Source organism: Agelaius tricolor, unplaced genomic scaffold (assembly GCF_023055355.1).
Source record: "Agelaius tricolor isolate 1412-34295 unplaced genomic scaffold, bAgeTri1.0.p SCAF_6, whole genome shotgun sequence".
NCBI classification, from domain to species: Eukaryota; Metazoa; Chordata; class Aves; order Passeriformes; family Icteridae; genus Agelaius; species Agelaius tricolor.
The window spans coordinates 37,868,674-37,891,409 of record NW_027269266.1 but is presented as its reverse complement, the minus strand read 5'-3'; the positions used below and the strand labels follow the sequence as shown (position 1 = coordinate 37,891,409).

At 35.9% G+C, this 22,736-nt stretch overlaps 1 protein-coding gene across 1 annotated transcript in view; it reads left to right on the top strand.

Moving 5' to 3' along the window:
• Positions 1-22,736, top strand: part of NEK10 (NIMA related kinase 10) — an 82,338-nt gene that overhangs the window by 2,256 nt on the left and 57,346 nt on the right. The window contains 19 exon segments of the mRNA XM_071429910.1: positions 424-519; positions 2,820-2,862; positions 2,865-2,909; positions 3,386-3,427; positions 3,989-4,067; positions 4,415-4,482; positions 5,536-5,615; positions 6,601-6,683; positions 8,010-8,232; positions 8,737-8,767; positions 8,769-8,886; positions 9,398-9,459; positions 11,512-11,545; positions 11,548-11,585; positions 13,842-13,970; positions 14,527-14,664; positions 15,264-15,306; positions 15,922-16,043; positions 16,230-16,336. Coding sequence (XP_071286011.1) covers positions 424-519; positions 2,820-2,862; positions 2,865-2,909; positions 3,386-3,427; positions 3,989-4,067; positions 4,415-4,482; positions 5,536-5,615; positions 6,601-6,683; positions 8,010-8,232; positions 8,737-8,767; positions 8,769-8,886; positions 9,398-9,459; positions 11,512-11,545; positions 11,548-11,585; positions 13,842-13,970; positions 14,527-14,664; positions 15,264-15,306; positions 15,922-16,043; positions 16,230-16,336 — 1,581 coding nt within the window.

Below are 22,736 nucleotides of genomic sequence, written 5' to 3'. Positions count from 1 at the left end.
ATCACCTTGTTGAGGTATTGAAGGCATTTGTATTTTTACAAATGTACTATTTACTTGTACTTTTCATGTTAATCCAGTATTTGAGATGAGAATTACGTACTTCTAATTTTTAAACCTGTTTATGTTCCTGCTTTTGTAAGTTTCAACCTTTCCCACTCAGCAGAGTATACTAGTGAGAGTTAATAAACTCATTTAAAATGTGATCTTTTCTTTATTTGGAAAAGTTATACCATTCTGATAGTCCCAAATTATGCATGAGACAGACTGTTAATGTCTGGCAATCTGAAATCGTGTTATTCTGTGGTAACTGCTGGTATGACATTTCTTAGTTTTTGTTGCTAATGTTAAGTTGTAGCAGAGCAAAACTGTCTTGTGGCAAGTTAATTTGTAATTCACCATTTTTCTTTTTTTCTTTCTTTTTAGTGTGACCTACAAGAATGAGAGAAATTTTAGCAAGCATCCCAAGCATCAGCTGTTTCAAGATATCTTTACAACTTTAGTTAAGGACAGATTTACCTGCAGATCAGTATATGAAACACATTCATAACCAAGAAGGCAGGCTACTTTCTTGCCTTCCATGAAGAAGCAAGATGCATGGATAATATCCCATATTGCTACAACACACCTTTCTGTGGGAATTACCAGCAGCACTTGTGGTTGTTTTAATTAACCACTTGTGTATTGGCTTTGAGGAGCCATGCCCAGGTTAGTGGGACAGAAGAACACAGGACTGGGTATATGACAAAACTTGGATGACCAAAATTCTAACTGCTATGTTTTCTTGATCATTCATCTGTATATGATGTCTGTAATCTGTGATTTGCTTCTCTAATTTATTGTACTGATTCTGTTTGTATTTTATGGTCTGCTGCCTTTATGGTGAAAGGCCTGTGGTTTCCATAAAATTCAGATGAGTTGATGCCACTTGTTTGTGTTTATTTGTATTTCTGTGTATGACAGGTTTGGAAAGGGTAATACTTTTTCTTATGCTGCTCTCATTTATGTGAGGAATAAGTACAGGACCTTACAAAAATAGAGGGGGCAGAGAAAGATATTTTCAGGGGAAAAAATGTATTTTCCAGGATTTTTTTACTATACTCCTTTGCAGTTTATTGTATTTTCCTTTTTAAAGCCCAAATGCATTTTCTAAAAAACCCTTAAGTGGTACAGAAGTTTAAAGATGGAATGCTAGAGCATTTAAAGGTATTAATATATTACTACTAGAGGAATCTAAAAACACCACATGGTCTCCTTAGAACCTTTATTCACAACCAACTGGGTAACTAGGGGTGTCTTCTTTGATTATCTAAATGACAGTGAGTTTAAAACAGATTATTTAAGTGATTTTTAAATCTGGTACCTCTTTTTCACATGTGAACTCAGTACTCACCAGTGGGAGGTCAGTGGCTTAGCTTCATTTGCCAGAAATCCAAGAACAGCTTACACTGTGATTTCCCAAGTTCTGTTTATACATTGTGACATACTTGGCCTATATTTTGGTTTTCTTTGGTGTTCTTTGTGATAGTGATATGGCAAAATAAGCCTCTTGTATTAAGAATGAAAGCACCCAGGCAAGGTTGGTGAAACCAGCATAAATTAGTAGATATGTAGATAAGCTGGATATACCCTGGTGTGTCTAGTAATGTGTGTTGTAAGTGTAACTGTAGTAGAAGGGGCTCTCAAATATTAATCAGGCTCAGGTAGTGACTATCGACCATGGTAATATCTTCAGGCCACTTTAAAATCTGACCTACAAATTTTGCATGCAGGTATATGGTTGCTGTTTTCTTTCCATGAAAGTTTTGTGCTGTTCTGAAGTAGCCAATTATGGACTCATAATGATAAATGGTATTACTAGGGCAGAATATTGGCATAAAAGGGCTGAGAGTTTGTTAGCATCTATTTGTAAAACATTTATTTTTATGGAATTATTTTTAGCTGTTGGCGTCATTCCCAACTGCAAATGATGAAATGGGAAGAGAACTGCTATGACCCATACACTTTTTCTGTTTCCAAGAAACCTATCCAAACAAATTTTTCCTCTCAGTTAAAACAGCAACAAAAAATGCATGGCAAAGATGTCTAATTTTAGGTTTATTTTAAATAGGGAAATGGGGATATATACTTTCAACAGGCAATGGAAATAGTGATTCCATTACTGGTGTTTTATGCAGGATTACTGCCCCTGGACACTTTCTGCAAATCTGATTTGTATTTTCTGCCATGTCTTATGCTGGTGAATCATGTGGAGAAATATAAAGGAGGAAGTTCTATATCAAAATACAATCCTATTTCAAGAACATTTGAACTAAATAACAATTTATTTCTAGCATAATACAATTTGAGTTTTTAAAAGCCAGGATAGATTATGATAATTCAAAAGAATATTTTAAATATAGCTATTTTTACTTCTGTAGCACCCATATTTTTGCATAAGTGTATTTTGTGCCCTGAAGTTTGCTCTGTAGTTTCTCATTTACTTTGCTCTTTTGGGCCTCAATTCAACAACTAAAAGTTTATATCAAAGCACAGTTAGTTTGTTCTTACAGATGAGCATGTACTTTCCCTCATCCAATGATAATAAAAAGTCCAATGATAATAAGTGATGGCTGGTAATGCTCATATAATGTAATAAATTTATTTATAGCTGCCACTGTGTTTCAGTATAAATGGTATTAAAAGTTCTATGGTATAGTATTTTGAACAATTGTTGTAGCTCACTAATCATCTAGTCAATTGATCCTGAATCAAACTGTTTTATTTAATTATTTAAACACTTTTAAAATTGCATTTGGTTTATGTTTTGAATATTTAATTTACAGGCAATGGGTTATTCAAGCTCCATGAATGCATTTTCTTAGATCTTATTAATCTGCCTGAGATTATTAATAAGAGATCCATGCTACCAGGTCAGTATGTCAAAATGTTTCTTGCTTGGATAAGGGGATGCTTGTAAATGTCACGTGTACAGTTGTGTTGGTGCTTGTGTATAAAAATATTTGTTCTTAGGAATGCACACGTACATGTGTGTATCTATATTTCTGTATGTGAGAATGGGAATTGCAAACAAACTGATTTCAAGGGTGGTTTTAAACCATTACTGTATAACTTGCTCAATTTCTGTTGTTCCTTATGTCGTGTCTGTTGTTGCTGACCCTAACAAGGAAACTGTAAACCTCCGTAACAGATGGCTCGGTCATTGCTCTGAGCCCTAGATTTGGTATTTGACTTTATCATAAAGATATGTAAAATTCCCATTATGTATTTACTAAAGGAAACTGAAAGCTCCAGTTTAAGAACCTTTAACATTCCACCTCTGTGCTTTTATTTATCTACTTATTATAAGTAATTCTGAACTTTTTTTTTTTTTTTAATTTTCCTGTAGAAAATGCTCCACAGCCTGGGCGGAATTGAAAATCTAGGTCAGGTAGAATTCCTCAAAGTACCTTTGTCCATTATGTTGCCTGTCAGTTTATTATGATTAAAATGCTATATACTGTAAAAAGCAGTGTACAGATATTCTTTTTTTATGGAAAGAAGTGAGTCTGTTTCTCTGCTTTCACATGAGAAGTTGGTGTGTGTTTTTTCACTAGTTTTCAAAACAACTGTCCTATAATCTAGGTGCATTCATCTAGAATTTCTAGTTAGGAGACTTAAGAAATGCCTCCTGAAGTGGGAGAAGAATTAGAAAAGTCAACGCAATTGGTTCAGTCAAAAGAAATTGTAGACTTTTGAAGGGAGATGAGCAAAGTCACCCTGCACTGTAGCAAATGACTTTTCAAAGGGAGAAGCATACTGATAATTTCTTTTTAAAATGTTGAAACAGGTTTAAACCTTGTGGCTGCACTACTATTGCATTACAGAATTTTTTTTCATGAAACAGATGCACCACCTACAGGCTCTACCTGTGAAGAGCAGTCTAGGTTTATGAAGTCTGCAAACTTTTTTGCCTTAATGGTATCCTTTATTTTTCCTCCCCTTCTTGTAGTGTATGGAAACAGTAGCAAATGATTATCTTAATTACAGAGAAGAGCAGCACAATGTAGACAAGTTGGTCAACATGACATGTAGGTGCAGTAGCTGATAACAGAAATCATAATGCTACCCACAACTTTTTGTATGAGGCTTAAAATGTTTAAAATACTTCAGGTTGTCATTAAGTAAGACAGTAGTATATTTACTGTAGGCATCATCACATGAGTAAAAGCTAAAATTCCTGTAGAAGGGAGCAGCTTGTTTTTCTACATAAGTAATATTTCTTTAAGAAATTAGTATCTTTTTATGCATTGAAATAAAAGAGTAAATCGTGCTAGTTATGGTTCAAAGAAGTTATACAAAGAAGTTATCTGACTAAAAATAAAAATAAAAATATTAGTGAGAAGAGTCATTTTGTGTGTCTTCCTTTGTTCCATAGATATTTTCCAAAAGCTTGCTGCTGTTAGAAATCAAAGAGAATCAGTTATAACAAGTGGAGCACATAAAGCAAGTGCTTTATAAAATTGTTAATTTTATTTAATTAGCTACTTAATAAAATAGCGCATGCTTTACAGATTTGACCTAGGTGGGAAAAAATTCCTTACCTTGTCAGTCTTGTAAGGTAAGATAATCTCTGTGTTTTACAGATGTATTAATAGTATCATAAAAAGAAGTTCTTCTCTGTAAGTTAATTGGTCTGATGTATGATTATTGGCTGTTTGAGATAAACAGATTGTAAACATTTGGACTAAACATTTGTTCTATAAAAAGTAGTGCTCCTGTATACACTGTCCTGAGCTACACCTTACTGTGATTCAAATAGTTTTATATATTTTTAAAATGTAAATATATTTTAAAATTTTCTTGCACAAATTTCTGCTGTGGTTTTTCACTTGTAAAGTGTTCTGTGTCTAAATATTCTGTGTCAACCCAGACATCCCTTGCTATATATTACCATCAGTCTAAGAATCTGTACTTGACTATTGCTGGTTTGTGGCTAAACTCAGATACAGTTGAGATCAAAATCAGTATAACTAGGGTTTCATGATTCTATCATGCTGCAGAAAAACAAAGGCAATTGTGATCGTATAGTAGCAGACAACCTATTTTTAGAGAATCTAGACAAATACAGAGTTTACTTAGATGTTAATCATGAACAGAAATACAGACAGGGCCTTAAATTACTGTGCTGTTTAAATATAAGCTGAATATTAACTTTTACTTCAGGAGGCCTGAGTTAGTGTTCTGAAGTGTTACACAAAACCAAATTTTTACACTGGTGTAATAGAGACATTTTAGCAGTCAAAGAGATACTAATTGTAGTTTGAGAAGAAACATCCTTGCTTGTCCTACTGGGTGTATTCTAAGATTTTAGGTGTATATTTAATTGTACTTTAAATGTACCTAAGACTTTTAACATATTGTGTAAGGACTTGGTACCTGAATTTTTACTTTTCATTAAATATTTCTATATGTTTCTGAGTTGTAAAATAAAGTAATAGACTTTATATTTACACACAATCACACATTTACTTACCTTTTTTTCATTTTTTTTTCCAGACCTTAGTAAATTTATTATCTGCCAGAGACAGTTATGTGTTTTTTGGTGCCCTCCTTGCTCTGACTAGCTTAGTAGAATGGTAGGTTCAACTTAATGTGCCATAAATAACAAAAGCTTTTTAATGTTTTCTCTTGACAGAATATTAAAACTGCTCTTTATGAGGAAAACTTAAATGTTCTTAATTTTATATTGAAGCAATAGAAACTAAATAGAAACTTTGGTCCTTGCAGCAGACTTCTTGTTCATGTGGGTGGGTCTGCAATACTGGAATCACAGAATCTGTTTTTTCAATCCTCATGCAGGATTCTTGAATTCCTGTTGACTTCCTGCATATAAAAATCTTCTGTCCTCAGCTTAATATAGCAGTGCCTCACAATAATCAGGTAGAATATTGTTCAGTGTAGTAAATAATAAAGTCATACAGTCAAATCCATGTATATGTGCCCTCTTCTCATTAATTAGTGGTAAATAAAGATTAAAAGAGAAAAAAGGAGCAAAAAAGGGGGACAGAGCAACTTTCATCTATAATGGTATTATAGAAGAAAAACTGCTGTTATTGATCTGCTGTCTCCCAGACTTCCCAAAACTCTGATTCAGTTTAATTTGTTTTTACTATCTGTGTTAATTTAAATGATGTTATGCATACATTTTCAACTTCCATTTAACTTTCTTCACTGAATGGAATGTAGGATTTTGTGTTACATTTGGACTGGGCAAGAATGAGTTTGAGCTATATTACAAATCTTCATAGAAATTGTGGTTGTTTTTAAAAATGCACTCCATTTGCTTAATTATCAGTAAGAGACAAAATATAGTTGTCTTTACTTTTATGCATTCACATTTACTTTTTTTTTGTACTGGGAGAACTGGAAAATTGTTGCACTGTTACTATTGATCCAGCATATATTTGTGGCTTTAAGTGCTTGTGTGCACAAGTTGATCTTATTACTTAAGACTTGGGGGAAAAATAATTCATCCAATGCACAAAGAAGGAGTCTAAAGAGCAATATGTGTTTTTCATATAATTTCATCTGATATAAATGTCAGGAATAATCAATTTGTAGTCCAGAATGTAGGGAGGAGATAAGTGTGATTGTTGAGAACTTGCTGGTGATATTACTTGAATATGATTTTCTAACAGGTGAGACTTTTTGTGTGGATTAATTGTGTTAAAATAAATTTTGACTTTTTTATTTAAGGATGCATGTATTTAGAGGAATTAGAAAATGTGGCACTTGAATATACCCAAGGTCAAATTCTGAAACCTGAGTTTTTTCAGTCACATCCTGATATAGCAAAATCTTTTCCAGCAGTTTCATTGTAATCCATCTTCTCTCTCTCCACTGTTGGCCTCCAGTTGCAAATGAGTTACAATGTTATCATAAAGTGATTGCAATCACTTTTCTTGATCCATCTCTTCCTTGCTCCTGGCAGACCTGAGTGGTTAGACGGGAAAGCATGCTGGGCCCTGACAGTTCCTGGGATGCTCAATATGAATGAGTGAAATTGCAGGACCTAGAGCTGCTGTAGTCTATGCCAGAGGCTGAGTCAGATTCCACATCCTCTTCATCAGAAAATCATCAATGTTCCTTCAATTGTTTAATCATCTCAGCTAAGACTGCTAGCAAAGCATTACTGAATTTCAGTGAGAAACAGAAAGACTTTCAAATTTGATAATACATCACTTATCACCTTTAAAATTCTGAAGAGGTTTTTAAAATTTCATGCTTAACTATTTCACACATATAAGTGACCTTATATGTGACTAAGAATAGACAAAATTAATATATGAAAAGGTTTTCTTTAGTTTCTGTGTTCGAAAATTCTGGGTTATATGTAAATCAGAAGTTAGATGTAAAAGTTAGAATTTGAATGTAGACAAGAAGATGATGAAGTTCAATGCCAGTTAAGGATAATTTTAAATTCAGATGTGAATCTAAATTCCCATGTTTCATTAAACACAAATGGAGCTTTTTTGCTTAAAGTGGAAATGGATATCCTTAACCATATTTTCTATGTGAAGTCCACCTTCATTGCATTTAATGAAAGTCTTATATAAACCTTTTAAGTTATATCTCCAATCACTTTCTAAATATAATATTCAAACTATACTAGAGAAGAATGATGCATTTTTGTGTTATCTGTGGAACTAGGCTATTTGAGTTCCACAGATGGACTTTACAAATTCATGCAGTCAGTGCTACTTGTACTACTAATGTCATTAATAAGAAGATGGTAGCACAGATGGCTGCAGCCCACTTGGCCACCTCCCATCCTAGCTGGGGATGCCTGGTTGACTTTAACTGGGTTGCAGTGACTTTGTTTTCTTTAACTGGTTTTTTTTTTTTTTTTTTTAATAGGAAATCTCTGTTCGTTTTTAAACTTCCTGTGCCTTTTCCCCCTTTTCTACCTGACATCACAAAGTAATGATGGAGTTATTGTTGAAATTTCTTACTGATTTGTTTTTTTTGGTTCACAACAGAGTTGCTATGACTCCTTTGTGCAGAGTCATGAGTCAAAGAGTAAATAAAAATGAATGAAGGAGTTCCAGTCTTGCTCAGTTTGCTCCATTCTGATCACATCAGACTTCTATGGAGTATAGTTTGGATTCTGGTACAGGTTTTTGAAAATCCTGAGACTAGTGTGGAAATTTGGATCTGGGGTAGAATCAAGCAGCTCCTTCATATGTTACAGGAGTAGGTTTTCAGTCCTCAGCATTGTGGCAATTGTACAAGACTATTTGTTCTTTTGAGATATATTTGACCAAGCCCTGTTTTATCAAATAGCATCTTTGGCTTGTTCAGCTGTATGTGATGCCAGCAAAATTTAAAAGACTATTTAGAACATAATGAATAAGCAATATTTCTCCAGCCTTTTGTATTTCATTGTTATCCTAAGGTGTTTTTCATATTTTTAATGTATAAACTAAATAATTAATAAGTCATAAATATGGCATTACTGTCTGTTTAGTTTTCCAATTAATCAGACACCTATTTAGTGAGCTAGAATTGTGGATATAATTGATGAACATGGTAAAGGAATTTTCTGTTTAAAGGCTTGTTTGCTTTTTCAAAGTGTATTAGCTAATTTAGTGAAAACATACAAATTTTCAGAACGTTGGGAATGGTTAACAAAGACATATTAAGCCATTTTTAACACTGCAACTTGATTTTTTTTTTTTGTTTTGCTTTTTCTTTCAGGGAAAGAAGTCTTGTATCTGACTCTTGTATCAAGCTCTTCAGTTGGAAGTTTATCTAGTGCAAATGCAGCAGGGAGAATCCAGTATCTTCATTTGTCAGATGGGCTGAGTCCTGATGAGATACAAGAAAATACTTTCTCACTTCAAGCAGGTAGGTTTATAAGGTCTAATACTCTGTTATGTCTTTACATACACTTGTGCAAAAGGATTTAAATACTACAAATTTGTAAATAATTATACCTGCTTTAGGGAGTAGGAGCATCAAATGGATTTGTTTATTTTCAAATGAGTGATACCAGCACTTATTTTCAAAAAGTATACTTTTGTTAGAAGGAAGCAAAGCATAAAGTATTAAGAATCTGGGAATCATATCTATTTCTTCACCTGTAAAAAGAGTGACAAAAAAGTTATTTATTTATTTATTTAGTTAGTTAGTTAGTTAGTTAGTTTTGTGTTTAGCATGAAATTATTTGATCATATTTTTCTTCACTATTTAAATTTTCTATGAAATATCAATATGAATCATATGATTTCAAAGTGGTATTTTAATGACTTGTATTCAGGTGAGGATTCATTTGTAGTTATGGAGAAAATTCCTTTTGGAGGAGATTTCTCAATAAAGTCAAATGGCCCTAAATGTTACTTCTGGATTTTTATTCTAGCTAATTGTGCTGCAATTACTGAACTAGTGGTCAATGAGACTAATGCTTACCAGGTTGTACAGGTAGGAAGATTTTATTCAGTAAAGTAAGGCATTATAGTTTATAATTTCACTTAATTGTTGTTCTTTGTTGTCATAATTTAAGAGATTGGAAATATGCCTCTTTAGTACTTTTGTTTCTTTATCATTTTACACACAGAGACATAGACACAAAGGTTATCAACATTGGTGTCTGGAAGAATAAACAGCTTTATTCAGACAAGGTTCATTTTGGCATCTCTTACCATGCTTTTGTCATATTCAAAATAGGATAGTAAATAAAAGTAATCACAGTATAAACTGGGAAATGCAAATTCTGAATTTATTGATGTTTATTACAAAAAAACTATGCAGCTGAAAATTGACATGTTGCTGTTTCACAAACTTTTTCTCTTTTCGTAAGAGTGTGGTATTTCTGAGAGAACTTCCTGGCATTCTGTCTCCAGGGATAAACCATTCTTAAAATCCCTGGCTGTATTCCAGACCTGGTCAAAGATATAAATATTAAGGGCATTAATATCAGCTAAAAGCTGTAGCCAGCTGTTAAACTATAAATGTTAAATCAAAACCTTCAAGTTAGCTTAAAACCCAACTAGAAGTATTCCTGGAGGAACCAAGAGAACAAGAACCTTAAATATGAACAGGAAAGAAGTGTGTGAATATTTCAAAACCATTGGTTAAGAGAAAATAAAGGAAAGTAAGTCTAGAAAAAAATATTATTTTTCCCCACTAGAATTGACAATAAACTGTACTGATTTAGACAACTTTTATCTAAACAATATAATGATTTATTTTATGCTGAGACTGATTTCAGTAAAATAAAATATCACTTGTTTAAATTAAATGGTTTTAACAGAGAGGTTTTCTGCATTGCCCCAGCAGTGCATGGTGACTGTTGTGTCAGTAAATCACTTTAAAATTCATGGTACAATGTGCAGAGCTGGAAAAGGTGTTTCAAACTTAACTTCTTCTGCTCATTATGTTAAAAGACACAGACCTCTCCATTTGTTTAAATGTCAGCCAACATTTCCCTTTCAAATCAGGACATAGCCTCAAGCATGTTCATTTCAACTGGAGTCCCAGCCTCCAATACCACTAGAGTAATTTTAAATCCTACTTCTTTCTTTTTGCTAATATAACTTTGAGAGTTGCATATTGAGCAAGGTGAAGCAACTCACTTGGGTTAAAAACAGAGGAAAAAGGTGTGCAGCTTTTTCAGTTATGTGCCAAGGAGGTCAATCTGAGTAACCTGTAAAGGTTTATATCATTGCTGTCAAAGGACTCTTGGGAACTTTTGCTTCTGCTGTAGCTGCTCTCTACCTGTCTGTCTGTCCTTGTCACAGCCTTGGCAACAGTCTGCAGTAATTCTGGTAGCAGACAGAATGTGTTTGACTCAATGGCTCTACTGCACAGCCCAAAACCTAAGCTTAACCATGGTCTAAGCTTAATTCTGTCTTCCTGAACAGAAGAAGAAAACGTCAGAAACTGCAGAAGGGCCTCTGCAGAGCTGACACATATTCCCTTCAAGTCTGGTAAAGAGGAGAGTAGCGTCCATCAGGGACCTTGTCAAGTAACTGGGAGCAGTACTCCAACTAAATCTGCCAGTGCCCACCTATCAGACATACCAAGTGGATAGAATAGTGGAGGATACATGGTTGCATGAAAATGGAAGCTGAATTCAGTATGGTTTTCACAAAATTCTGGAGGTGTGGACAGACATCTCAAGCTATTGCTTTTGGCGTTTCTCCAATTTATTTTTATTAAGACTTGAATTTTGTTCCTGACAATTCAAAATATGGTGCCACATGATGACAGGAGATCTATTGCTGCAATTTCCTTCACCTATAGAGATAGAGGCATTTCTTCTTTATCTGTTCACAGGCTCTCTTTGTGGTATCGGTTTAAATGTAACAATGATTTAATTCTTATACACGTTTAAGCTTATATTTTAGGTGTGCAATAGGATGTTGAGAACATGTCCATTGCTATTAGCTTCTGATTTATCTGAACATTGATTTTTATTTGTGGTTTGCATGCAAAGGGGCGTTATTAATGCTGACCTCTTTCTGTTTCCAGGCAAATGCCATATATACAATAGCAAAGCTAATTTTATCAAAGAAAGGAGTGCTGAAAAAGCCAGTTTATTACAGGTAACTCCCTTTATTATCATTGTACAATGAAAGCCCCAAAAGTCCCTGAGAATTTTTTTATGGATTAAATTTTATTTTGAAGTACAGTAGAAAAAAATCATATTTAAAGGGGAACCCTTACACCAAAACAATAGCCCAGGAACTGAAAGTTAAATAGAGACTCAATTTCTGTTCTGATTTACTTTGTTTCTGGCACCTCATATAGTGTAAAGGAAAGTCAATATTTTTCTTGTGATAATCTTTCCTCTACTTTTTCAGGCTGTCTATCATCAGACCTTTATAGAGCTTTGATCTTCATTGAAACTTGCCCTAGACTTGACACTCTACTAATATCTGTTTATTTCTGGAGCATTTTTCTGTGGATGTTAAATAATATACATGAAGGCAGTGTATAAAATAGAGAAAAATTTAAGTGTAGAATAAATATAGGCCAAATAAGCATAGAATGCCTCTTGGTTTTGCATGTCATTATCCCTGTAAATGTACTGGTTGGAGTCAACTTAGGCTAAAGGTCATCAGTAGTAATTAATTAATTACCTGGTAGCTTTTCTCAGGCTCTGTGCGGTGGTGAGTGTCTCTCTAAGATATGGGAATGTAGTGCTCAGGGGTTCAGGGATTGTGGATACTCTGTATTTTCCACCTCTGTCAAGGTCGGGATTGAAGGCACTTGAGACAGTATTTCATGTTCAGACTCAGGTATTTATTGTTTTTATCACTGTAACAGCCTCACAACCATGAGTCCTGCAGCCTTTCATTAGAAGGCACAAAATGGCTAACTATCTCTTGTTGCAATGTCTTTTAAGACTAAACTATCCAATTAAGAAATGACACCTAGATTATTTTCCTTTTCAACCCAATAACTGATCCCTCAAAGCCCGCAATGTGGACTTTTCTGTCCAATTACAAAATACCACCCAAACCCATGAAGAAGAAGGTGAAGAAGAACAACCTGCCTCCACCCTAAAATCTCCATCTTGCTTCATATTTAGTACTATATTCTAAAACCCCAAACTAAATTTTCCACCCTGTGATATTGCACACTTCCAACCAACTATACACCTGTAATCTAGTGCTGTTAATCAAATTTGGAAGTCTTCTCCACAGCCTCACGTCAAATGCAGTGCTCTCTAGCGAGTCTGTGCCGTTAAGCACAGAAAGTTTAAAATTCTCTGCATCCAGGATTCCAACAAGGGATGAGCACAGCTGCTACTGCTCTAGTTGACAAAGTCCTTAGCACAGCTGAATGCATTAATGATCCTGCCTCTCACGTGGTCTTTGTTCTGACAGAGCCCCTAAAATGTGTATATAGCTACTCCACTAGCTAATCAGGTAGGTGTGCTTGGATAGCAAAGAAAGGCGTTTCCACCAAAAAAAAAAAAAAAAAAAAAAAAAAAAAAAAAAAAAAATCATTCCAGTGTTATCTTTCTCAGCACAGTTCTTCTAGATTGAATTGGAGGGCAGATTCAGTACAGTAGGTGCCTTTCTACTGCACGGAGATTTTATAGTGCCCTTCATCTTCAGCATGAGATAAATACAAACCTTCCTGGTGGGTAAGTATATGGAACTAACATGTAGTCTAACAAACTGGAGCATATGCTCAGCATAGTTGCCTCACGCAACTGTAAGGAGCTTAATTTATGCCCATTGAGGTTTTTAGATTCCAGCAGAATGTGTTGGAAATAACTTACAAGAGCTACCAAGCAGCTGTGGTTGGGTTGAACATGAAGCTGTATGAATTAATAATGGACTTAATGATCACATATGAAAACTAAGTCTGTTTTGGACAAGAAGTTTATGAAACCTTGTTCAGCTTCTCATACTGCTACCTGCATTGCCTTTGAAAATGTTACTGGTATGAAATAGAGTTGCAGGTATGGGAATATCCTTTTTGAGTTTCACAGATATTTTTCTTAGAATATTTGCAGTGCTTGTGTCGTTTCTCTACTGCCCCATTGTGTGTGTTTTCAATGATGAAATTTTCATCTTCCTTCTGCCATGCTACCTTAGTGATCTTAATTCATGACTGTCTTTGTTTGCTCAGCTATAAATCTGCTATATCATTGAGTCTTGACAAATAGAGCTAAAGATGAGTTGCATCAAAGCATACATATTAGCCACCTGTCAGTAGCTGTTTTAAAGGTAAGTAAAAACCGTAAACCTTCATAGTTTTAAGAAGTTGTATTCTTGCGTATTCTTAGCACAAGAAAGGCATGAAATATTTTAAATTCATTTATTTGTCATGTAATTTATGACTAGGAGGATGTATTGAAGCAAATTGCTGAAAGTACTGAGAACATGAATCAGAATAAGGCACCCACAAATCATGTAGGCAATGATGCAATTTTAGAGTACCTTGGCAGTGGAGCTTTTGGAAGTGTATATAAGGCCAACCTTTTTTTTGCTATTATTTTACAGACTTGAGGAGAAGCTTCATGGAGAGGGTCTAATACCTGTTCTAGGCACAACTGTCTTTTGAATTTTAGTTGGAAAATGTAGGTGCAAAAAGACCTTTGTGGATCTGAGCTTGTTGTTAGTGTTTGCTGTGATTTTGTTTGTTCTATGTTGTACTTTTACGATTGACCAGAGTATCTCTTAGGTTTCCTACCTTATTTTCTCTTAATTCCTTTCCACTAGCAGCATTTGTCTATTGCAAAGGCTAATCAATCTATGTAAAACCACAAAAATTCAAGCATTTTTCATCTGAAAGGCAACACTGGGCACAGATAATATTGCTTCAAATACTGTGCAAGTTCAGAAGTGTACTGCTAACCTGTACTGTTGTATTGTAGTTCTTCTACTAATCACATCATACACAAAAAAAAGCAATGATTACATATTCTGTGAGAAAATTTTGGACTCTGATAACTAATCTGGTAGCCATAATACCATTCTTCCTGTTCCCATCCTATATTTATTGTGCAAAGCTTTACCTTGGTTATAGGTTAGAAAGCATAACGGACAACATCTCCTGGCAATGAAAGAAGTCAATTTACACAATCCAGCATTTGGAAAGGACAAAAATGACGGAGATAGCAGTGTCAAAAATATTGTCTCTGATTTAACCATCATCAAAGGGCAGGTGTTTCTCATGAACTCTAATTTGATATGCTGGCATTCTTAATTTCTGACTGTGAGTTCTCATGTGGGAAGCTGCCTGGTGGAAAAGGAGACCTGGGGATGCTGGTTGGCAGCTGCCTGAACATGAGCCCGCAGTGTGCCCAAGAAGGCCAAAGACATCCTGGCCTCTATCAGCACAGTGTGGCCAGCAGGACCAGGGCAGCGATTGTCCCCCTGTGCTCGGCACTGCTGAGGCAGCACCTTAAATCTTGTCTTTAGTTCTGAGCCTCTCTCTACAAGAGGGGCATTGAGGTTTTTGAGCTGGTGCAGAGAAGGGGAGTGGGGCTGGTGGAGGGTCTGGAGCACAAGTCCTATGAGCAGTGGTTGAGGGAGCTGGGGGTGTTTAGCCAGGAATAGTACCCTATTTTCCTGCTGATTACTCTAGTAATGTGCAACATTTCTCTGCATTTGGGGTAACAGTGGAGGAAGGTGCACTGGAGTTCCTAGACAAGTTTGTGGAATCTTTGTTATATCCTTCCTTCCTACGTGTAGCTAAATATTTTAAGTACTGTGCCGTCAGTTAATTTATTCTTAGCATCTGCATTTCTTTCCTCATTGTAGCTTTATCATCCAAATGTTGTATGGTATTACAGAACCTTGGAAAGTGAGTATAAATGCACAGAATTATCACATTGTACATAATGAAGAAATAGAAATATATAACAAAACGATTTACAGGTTGGCAGGAGCATGTCAAATTTGAGCAATAATCTTTCTTCCAGAGCTGCTACAAGTTCAAACAGGCCTATATTCCTTTAAAATTGAAAAAAAAAAAAAAAAAAGAAATAGTTTTTGTATTTGTTTATCTATTAGTAAAACTAGATGCAATGTAAACATGTAGCAAGCATCATTATTCTCCTCTAAAGATCCAAAGTGTACAATTGAAATGCTAAATAGGGAGAAAAGCTATGGTGAGTAGTAGAGTGAATGATACAGATTGCCAGCCATATTGTTTTAATTTTCTTTTCGATAAAGAATTACCTACATACACCTGCCTGCTGAGTGATTATCAGGCAGGGGTTTCCTTATAGTTCCTGACATAAACTGAGGAAAAACAAAACCAAAAAAGAGTGGAATGAGATGAAGGTGTATCTATCTGTACAAATACAATTTTTAAAGACTAAAAAATAACAGCTTTTAAAATACATTTTAACCTCAAATACTCTATTTAAAAATTATTTCTTTATAAATACAGTATTCTATTAATTTCTTTTATGAGATGACAGGTTGTATATAGTGATGGATCTCATGGAGGGGGTGCCATTGGGAGACCAGTTTCACTATTTCAAGGAAAAGCAACAACAGTTTACAGAAGACAGAATATGGCATTTATTTATCTGAGTAAGGGCGTCCATTCTTTTTGCCAGGATTTTCCTACCTGTAATTAGTAGCACCATGTTTTTAGGCTAAAAAATGATGAAGTAATGCTTATTACATCAATCACTAATACATAGCTGTGAATTTAATATGTCTTTATTTAGGTTGTAGTTAAGAATCTTTGTGAGGCTCTTTCTGTTTGTTTTTAAGCTTTGTCTAGCTCTTCATTATTTGCATAAAGAGAAAAGGATTGTTCATTGAGATCTCACTGTGAACAATATCATGTTGGAGGATAAAGACAAACCTACAATTATTAAGTAGAACTGCTTTGCTTGGAGACAATTTCTCAAGATGTACCTGAGAAGCATTTCTTTACTGAAACTCTGAGAAGGTTTCAGATTCCTGCGTGTTGGTTATCATTCTTAGAAGCTAGGAAATTATTGCATTATTATACTGTTGTGTGAAATCATTGAATCACAGAATGTACTGGATTGAAAAGGATCTTAAATATAATCTATTTTCAACACCCCCCCCCCCCCCCCCCCCCCCCCCCGCAGGGGGGCCTTTCTCTAGACCAGGTTGCTCACAGTCTCATCCATCTTGACCTTAAACACTCCCAGGGATGAATGACCTGTTCCAGTACCTCACCACCCTCACAGTAAAGATTTTTTTCCTAATATCTTATCTAAACCTACCCTTTTCCACTTTGAAACCATTGCCCCTTTTCCAGTCACTATGTGTTGTTATTAAAAGTCCTTCTCCATCTTTTTCAGGGGCTCCCTTCAGGTACTGGAAAGCCACTATTAGTTCACCCTAGAGCCTTCTCTTCTCCAGGCTGAATAAACCAAATTCTCTCAGGCTCCCCCTAACAGGAGAGGTGCTCCATCCCTCTGATCATCTTGTTGGTAATTCTCTGGACTCACTCCATGAGGTTGATGACCTTCCTGTGCTGGGACCCCAGAGCTGGATGTGGCACTCCAGGTGGAGTCTCACCAGAGGGAAGCAGAGGGGTAGAATCCCCTTCCTCACCCTGCTGCCCATGCTGCTTTGGACACAGCCCAGGAGCCATTTGGCTTTCTGTGCTGTGAGTGCCCATGGCTGGGTCATGTCCTCTCATCCACCAGCACCCCTGAGTCCTTCTCTTCAGGGCTGCTCTCCATCTGTTCATTCCCAGCCTCTGTTGGTACCAGGGGCTGCCCTGACCCAGGTGCAGCACCTTGCTCTTGGTCTTGTTAAACTGAGTGAGATTCCCATGGGCCATTTCTTGAGCTTATCCAGGTCTCTCTGGATGGCATCCCATCCTCCAGGTGTGCCAACTGCACCCCTCAGCTTGGTGTCATCTGCAATTTATTTAGACTGATCCCTCCATTTATGTCATTAATGTATATATTAAATAACACTGGTCCCAGTATGGATCCCTGAGGGACACTATTTGTCACTGGTGTCCATTGGGACTTTGAGCCATTGATCACTACCCTCTGGATGAAAGCATCCAATCAATTTCTTATCCATTTAGCAGTCCACTCATTAATTACTGTTTTGGGAAACCATGCCAAAGGCTTTTCAGAACTCTTGATGAATGACATTTGTTGTCCTTCCATTGTCTACTGATGTAGTCAGTCGCTCATAGAAGGTCACTATGGTCAGGAAGGACTTGTCCTTGTTGAAGCCATGCTGACCATCTCAAATCACCTCCCTCTCCTACATGAGCCTTAGCATAGGTTCTAGGAGGACCTGTTCCATGACCTTTCCAAGCATAGAAGTAAAAGAATTGCTGATGCAAATATTGTGTCATCAGCCATGGCTATATTTTTTGCAGCTATGGATGGTAAATATGATAGAGATGATTTAGCCTTGAAATATTTAAACTATAGTTATGCTTCAAGGCCTGTTTTTATCTAAATTAGCAAGAATATTGAAATAACTAGATTAGAGAACAAGTGCTAATGAACACATAAAGTGTAACAGCTGTCTATTCCATTCCAATTCTGCCATGAAATTGCAGTGAGGTGCTTTTTGTATAAGTCTGTAGTAGTGAATATTCTTGAGTAATGCTTCTGTAATCACCACAGGGTGGAGGAAGGAACCTAGACAGATTCCAAGACAGACTTTGAAACCAATATGTGTGTCAGCAGTACAAAGCATGGCATAGTTTTAGTCTTTGAGCAAATTAACACAACCTGCTACACAGAGCAAGCCTTCCAGGAAATTCAGATCCTGTAGTTTTTAAAGTTCTCAAAGAACTACTGCATTTTTTCTTGCTGCTCATGATACTGAAGAAAACAAACAATTTGAATGCTGCAGAATTGTTGTGAGAAGTCTTTATGCAAAATTCCATCTCTCTTCTTTAAATATAACAGTAAACTGAAGACACACACACACACCCATCCACAAAACACTCAGCTATAAATAGATAGCAACTGTTGTTTCATAGTAAATATTTTTACCTCATGATCTACATATTTAAATTTATTCATTATGAAATTGTATGCGCTAAACCCCCTTGGATTCTTAGTAATGATGCAGTTTTGAAAGAATGTGATTTAATGGTGTAATTGTCCTTGAGTGATGAAAATAAATATTCAAAATATTATTTTAAAGTATCATATAATTGTATTTTATATCAACTACTGCCACTGAGGGGCACTCTTGTCTCAACAACCTTTCCTTATCCTTAGTCCATTCTAAATATGGAGAAGTCTAAATGTACTTTCAAGTATAAACTCAAAATTGCCCTTGAAAAGCATTTATATTTCTGTCAAAGATTTACAGGAGTTCAGGAAAATTGGAAGAACAGAAACTTATTTGGATCATTTCTACAGCAATTAGTTCAAAACTATTTCAGTATTTAAACAAACACTCACTTTATTTAGTCCTACAGCTACTACACGTGTAGTACCTAGTGAATTTTTGGGGAGAGCTGAATAACTTTTATCTATTGTTTCTGAATTTTATTAAGCCTTGCTTTTTTACGACCTTAATGAAATTAAGATGAATTTACTTTCTCTCTGATGATGGTTAATATGTACTATATAGATGCATGCTGTGGTATTGTTGTAACTCAAACAGTCTGTGTATGCCAAAGACTGGAGCATTTGTGATCTTAATGATTATGTCTCACCATAGCTGAGGATAAATGTACTGTCCATTTAGTACATTTCAAGTGCTCTTGGAGAAAGTTTGTCCTGCTTTTGTTTGGGATAGAGTTAATTCTATTTCTTGTAGCTGGTACAGTGCTGTGTTTTGAATTTAGGATGACAGTAATGTTGATAACGCGGAGGTTTTAGTTGTTGCTGAGGACTGTATACTCTAAATCAAGGACTTTTCAGTTTTCCATGCTCTGCCAGCGAGGAGCTGCACAATGAGCTGGGGCCGGGGAGTACATCCAGAATGGCTGCCTGGAACTAGCCCAAGGAATATTCCATACCATTGGGGTAATTTGGCCAGGAGGTGCCAATGGCCACTCGTGGACTGGCTGGGCATCTTTCAGCAGGTGATAAGCAACTGCAGTGACCATCATTTTTTTTTCTTGAGTTTTATTCTGCCCCACATTCTTTTAATTACAATTGCTACTAATAATAGCAATTATATGTATATAATTTTATATTATATAAATTATAATACTATAATACTGAAATATTATAATATTTTATTTTGTTTCAGTCGTCAAACTGTTTTTACATTGACCCATGAGTTTTATTTCCTTTTTTTGTGATTCTCGTTCTCAGTGGGGAAGGTGAGAAATTGAATGTGTGGTACTAGGTTGTTGGCTGGGGCTAAACCATGACAAAGTTACAACAAAATGTCAGATGAATGTGAAGCATATGCTAAAATGCTGAGAAATCTCTGAATTTAATTTTTCCTGTCAGCTTTTTCAAAAGAGAAGGTCTGCTCTAAGGTCTACTGAAAACGTTGCTTCTGTGTTTACAAGCTCCATGCTCATCCAAAATAGAGAGAATTCAATTTTCTTTCAAATCTGAAAACTGACCCAAACTTGCCTTGATCTTACTAGAGTAGTAAACTGCCTGTGAAGCAGTGTTGTGTGACTGTAAGTGGGATATGGCTGAAATTATTTTGCTTTATAAAAGAATCTTATAATACTGCTCTATTTTCTTTTCCTCAATCAGTCCTTCTGGAAATAGTAACTCTTGTTAATCTCTTGCTATAAGAATCTGCAGGCTGACAGTATAATAGAGGCAAATCATTTGTCTGTAACTAATGTTCTTAAAAATATTGTCTTTAGAGATGTGCCTTTGTTTCAGACTCTTATGGTGTATTTTGATTTAAAAAAAACTAGTGAAGTGATCAATATAATGGAGAAAGACCTTTTAGAGATTCAGACTTTAATTCTGCAACAGCCACACCAATGAACTGCTTTAAGAAAATTCTTGGACTCACAGATAGGCATTTTACCTTCTATATGAGAATGTACCTTCTATATGAGAATGGGAACACTCATATTCCAAATCCCTTGAAGATCTCTTACACAGTTTCTTCTTTTATGTTGGTTGAAAAGGATAGGAGTGCATAGAGTGGGAGACACTCCCACCTTGCTGTCAGAGTGGAAAACAATAAACCTGCTAAATAATTATGCTTATTTGTCCTGAATTCATGGAGAAATGTTCTACAGGTGGCACTTGTAGAATAATTCCAGCAGAACTTGGTAGGCAGGGACTTATGGTGAAAGAAAACAAGAATTCATACAAAGAAATCTGCAGCTGGCCTGGCACAATGCAAGATTAAATTTGAGGGACCTATTCTAGGGATGGACTCTGAATATCTTGTGTATAGGTCTTATTGAAAAAGAAACATCTGAGATAATACCTCACTCTCTGATAAGACCTTACCTGAAGTACTGTGTCCAGCTCTTGGGTCCTCAGCACAAGAAGGTCATGGACCTGTTTGAGTTGATCCAGAGGAAGGTTATGAAGAGGATTGTGATGGTTTTGCGTGGGAGATCTGAAACTGACGAACCAAAACCACTGCACTGATTGGAGGAGTGGAGCACCTCCCCTATGAGGAAAGGTTGGAAGCGTTGAGATTGTTCAGCCTGGAGAAAAAAAAGCTCTGGGGAGACCTTAGTGCACCTTTCTGAACATAAAGGGGACTATAAGAGAGCTGGAGAAGGACTTTTTACAAGGGCCTGTAGTTGCAGGACAAGGGAGTATGGCTTCAAACTGAAGAGAGTAGACTTAGATTAAATATGAGGAAGAAATTATTTATGGGGGCAGGGGGGTGGTGGGGCTCTGGAATCAGAGAAGTTCTGGATGCCTTGTCCCTAGAAGTATTCAAGGTCAAGTTAGATGGGTCTCTGAGCAGCCTGGTGTAGTGAAAGATGTCCTAGCCCATGGCAGGGAGCTTGGAACTAGATAATCTTAACACCCCTTCCTACCCAAGCCATTCTACAATAATATTCTGAAGAATTTTTGAATATTTATAGTCACACTGTGTTTTCTTTTTCTTAAGTAATATGTGTGGTTAGATACTTTCTTTATTCAGATCTTTCTTTATTGTTTTGTTTTTGAACTTATGCAAGACAGAAATGAAAGTTCTAAGCCCAGGAGGTGCTTCATTCTAATGTGAAAATGGTATAACTTTTTTGTATTTCCCAGGACATCTTTTACACATGTCAATTAAACTTGAATTATCCTAATCTTTTTCAGGCTCTATAAAGTTGTGTGTTGTTGCAAATGTAAAGAGACATTTACAATCTGATCCCAGCCGGCTGTTTCTGACTGTAGAGAACTTTAAGCATGTTGTTGTTTTGTAGTCTCTAGAAGTGCCCACCTTACTCATTTTCTGTTTTATTTTTGACATAAATTTCATAGGAAGGGGTCCATAACTGCCCTCTCTTATTCTGGTACAGCATTTAATCATAATTGATTGAACTACCAATGCTATGAAAATATAAATATTAAATCATGCCAACCTGCAATTTTGTAAGACATCTCAGTCTAAATTGATAGAAAAGTACAACCAAAACTGTACATCTCTGGTCAGACTGAAAGTCTCATGTATTGTGTCAGACACACACAAAAAAGGTGGAATTTTAGGTGCAGCCTGGTTGAAAGTTGTTTTGTTATAGGGTTTTTGAGATTGATTGAGCCAATATTATCAGTGGCTTTCCTTTTAATCTGCCCAGCCTTTTTATATAAGACATTGAGAAGTTACAGTTCTAAATTGAAAATGTGTATCTGCTTTTATTGCAGCTATATTTTACTGCAGCTGTATTTTGGTTCTAGCACAGTGTATTTCTGTCTATACTCCATAGCTGCATCTGTTTGTAGGACAAAACAGAAGACTCTGTAGATCATCACTTTTCCTCAGTGTCATTTAGCTGCAGAAAGGTTTGCACCTTGATGGTCAGAGGGCTGTGTGGAATCACTTTCAGACACCTTTCAGAGCTGATATCAGGGAAAATTGTGAAGGGTACCCTACTCTGTTTTAGGAAGCATGTTCTGTTTAATGTTTAGTTCACATGATAAAATAGCAGTTGGAAAGATCTGTATGGGTCTGAACCTAGGATTATATAGCAGCAGAATGCTTATTTTGAGACAACTCACCTGTTGGATAAACTTCTAATCATAGCAGGCAGCCATGGAGTGTTAGAATGGTTAAATGAATGTGACTTGGAAAGTTCAAAGAGTTGCTGGGTGCTGGAAGAAAGCTCCCTGTTAGTTGTATAATTCAGAATATTTCCTTGAGTGCCTTGTATAA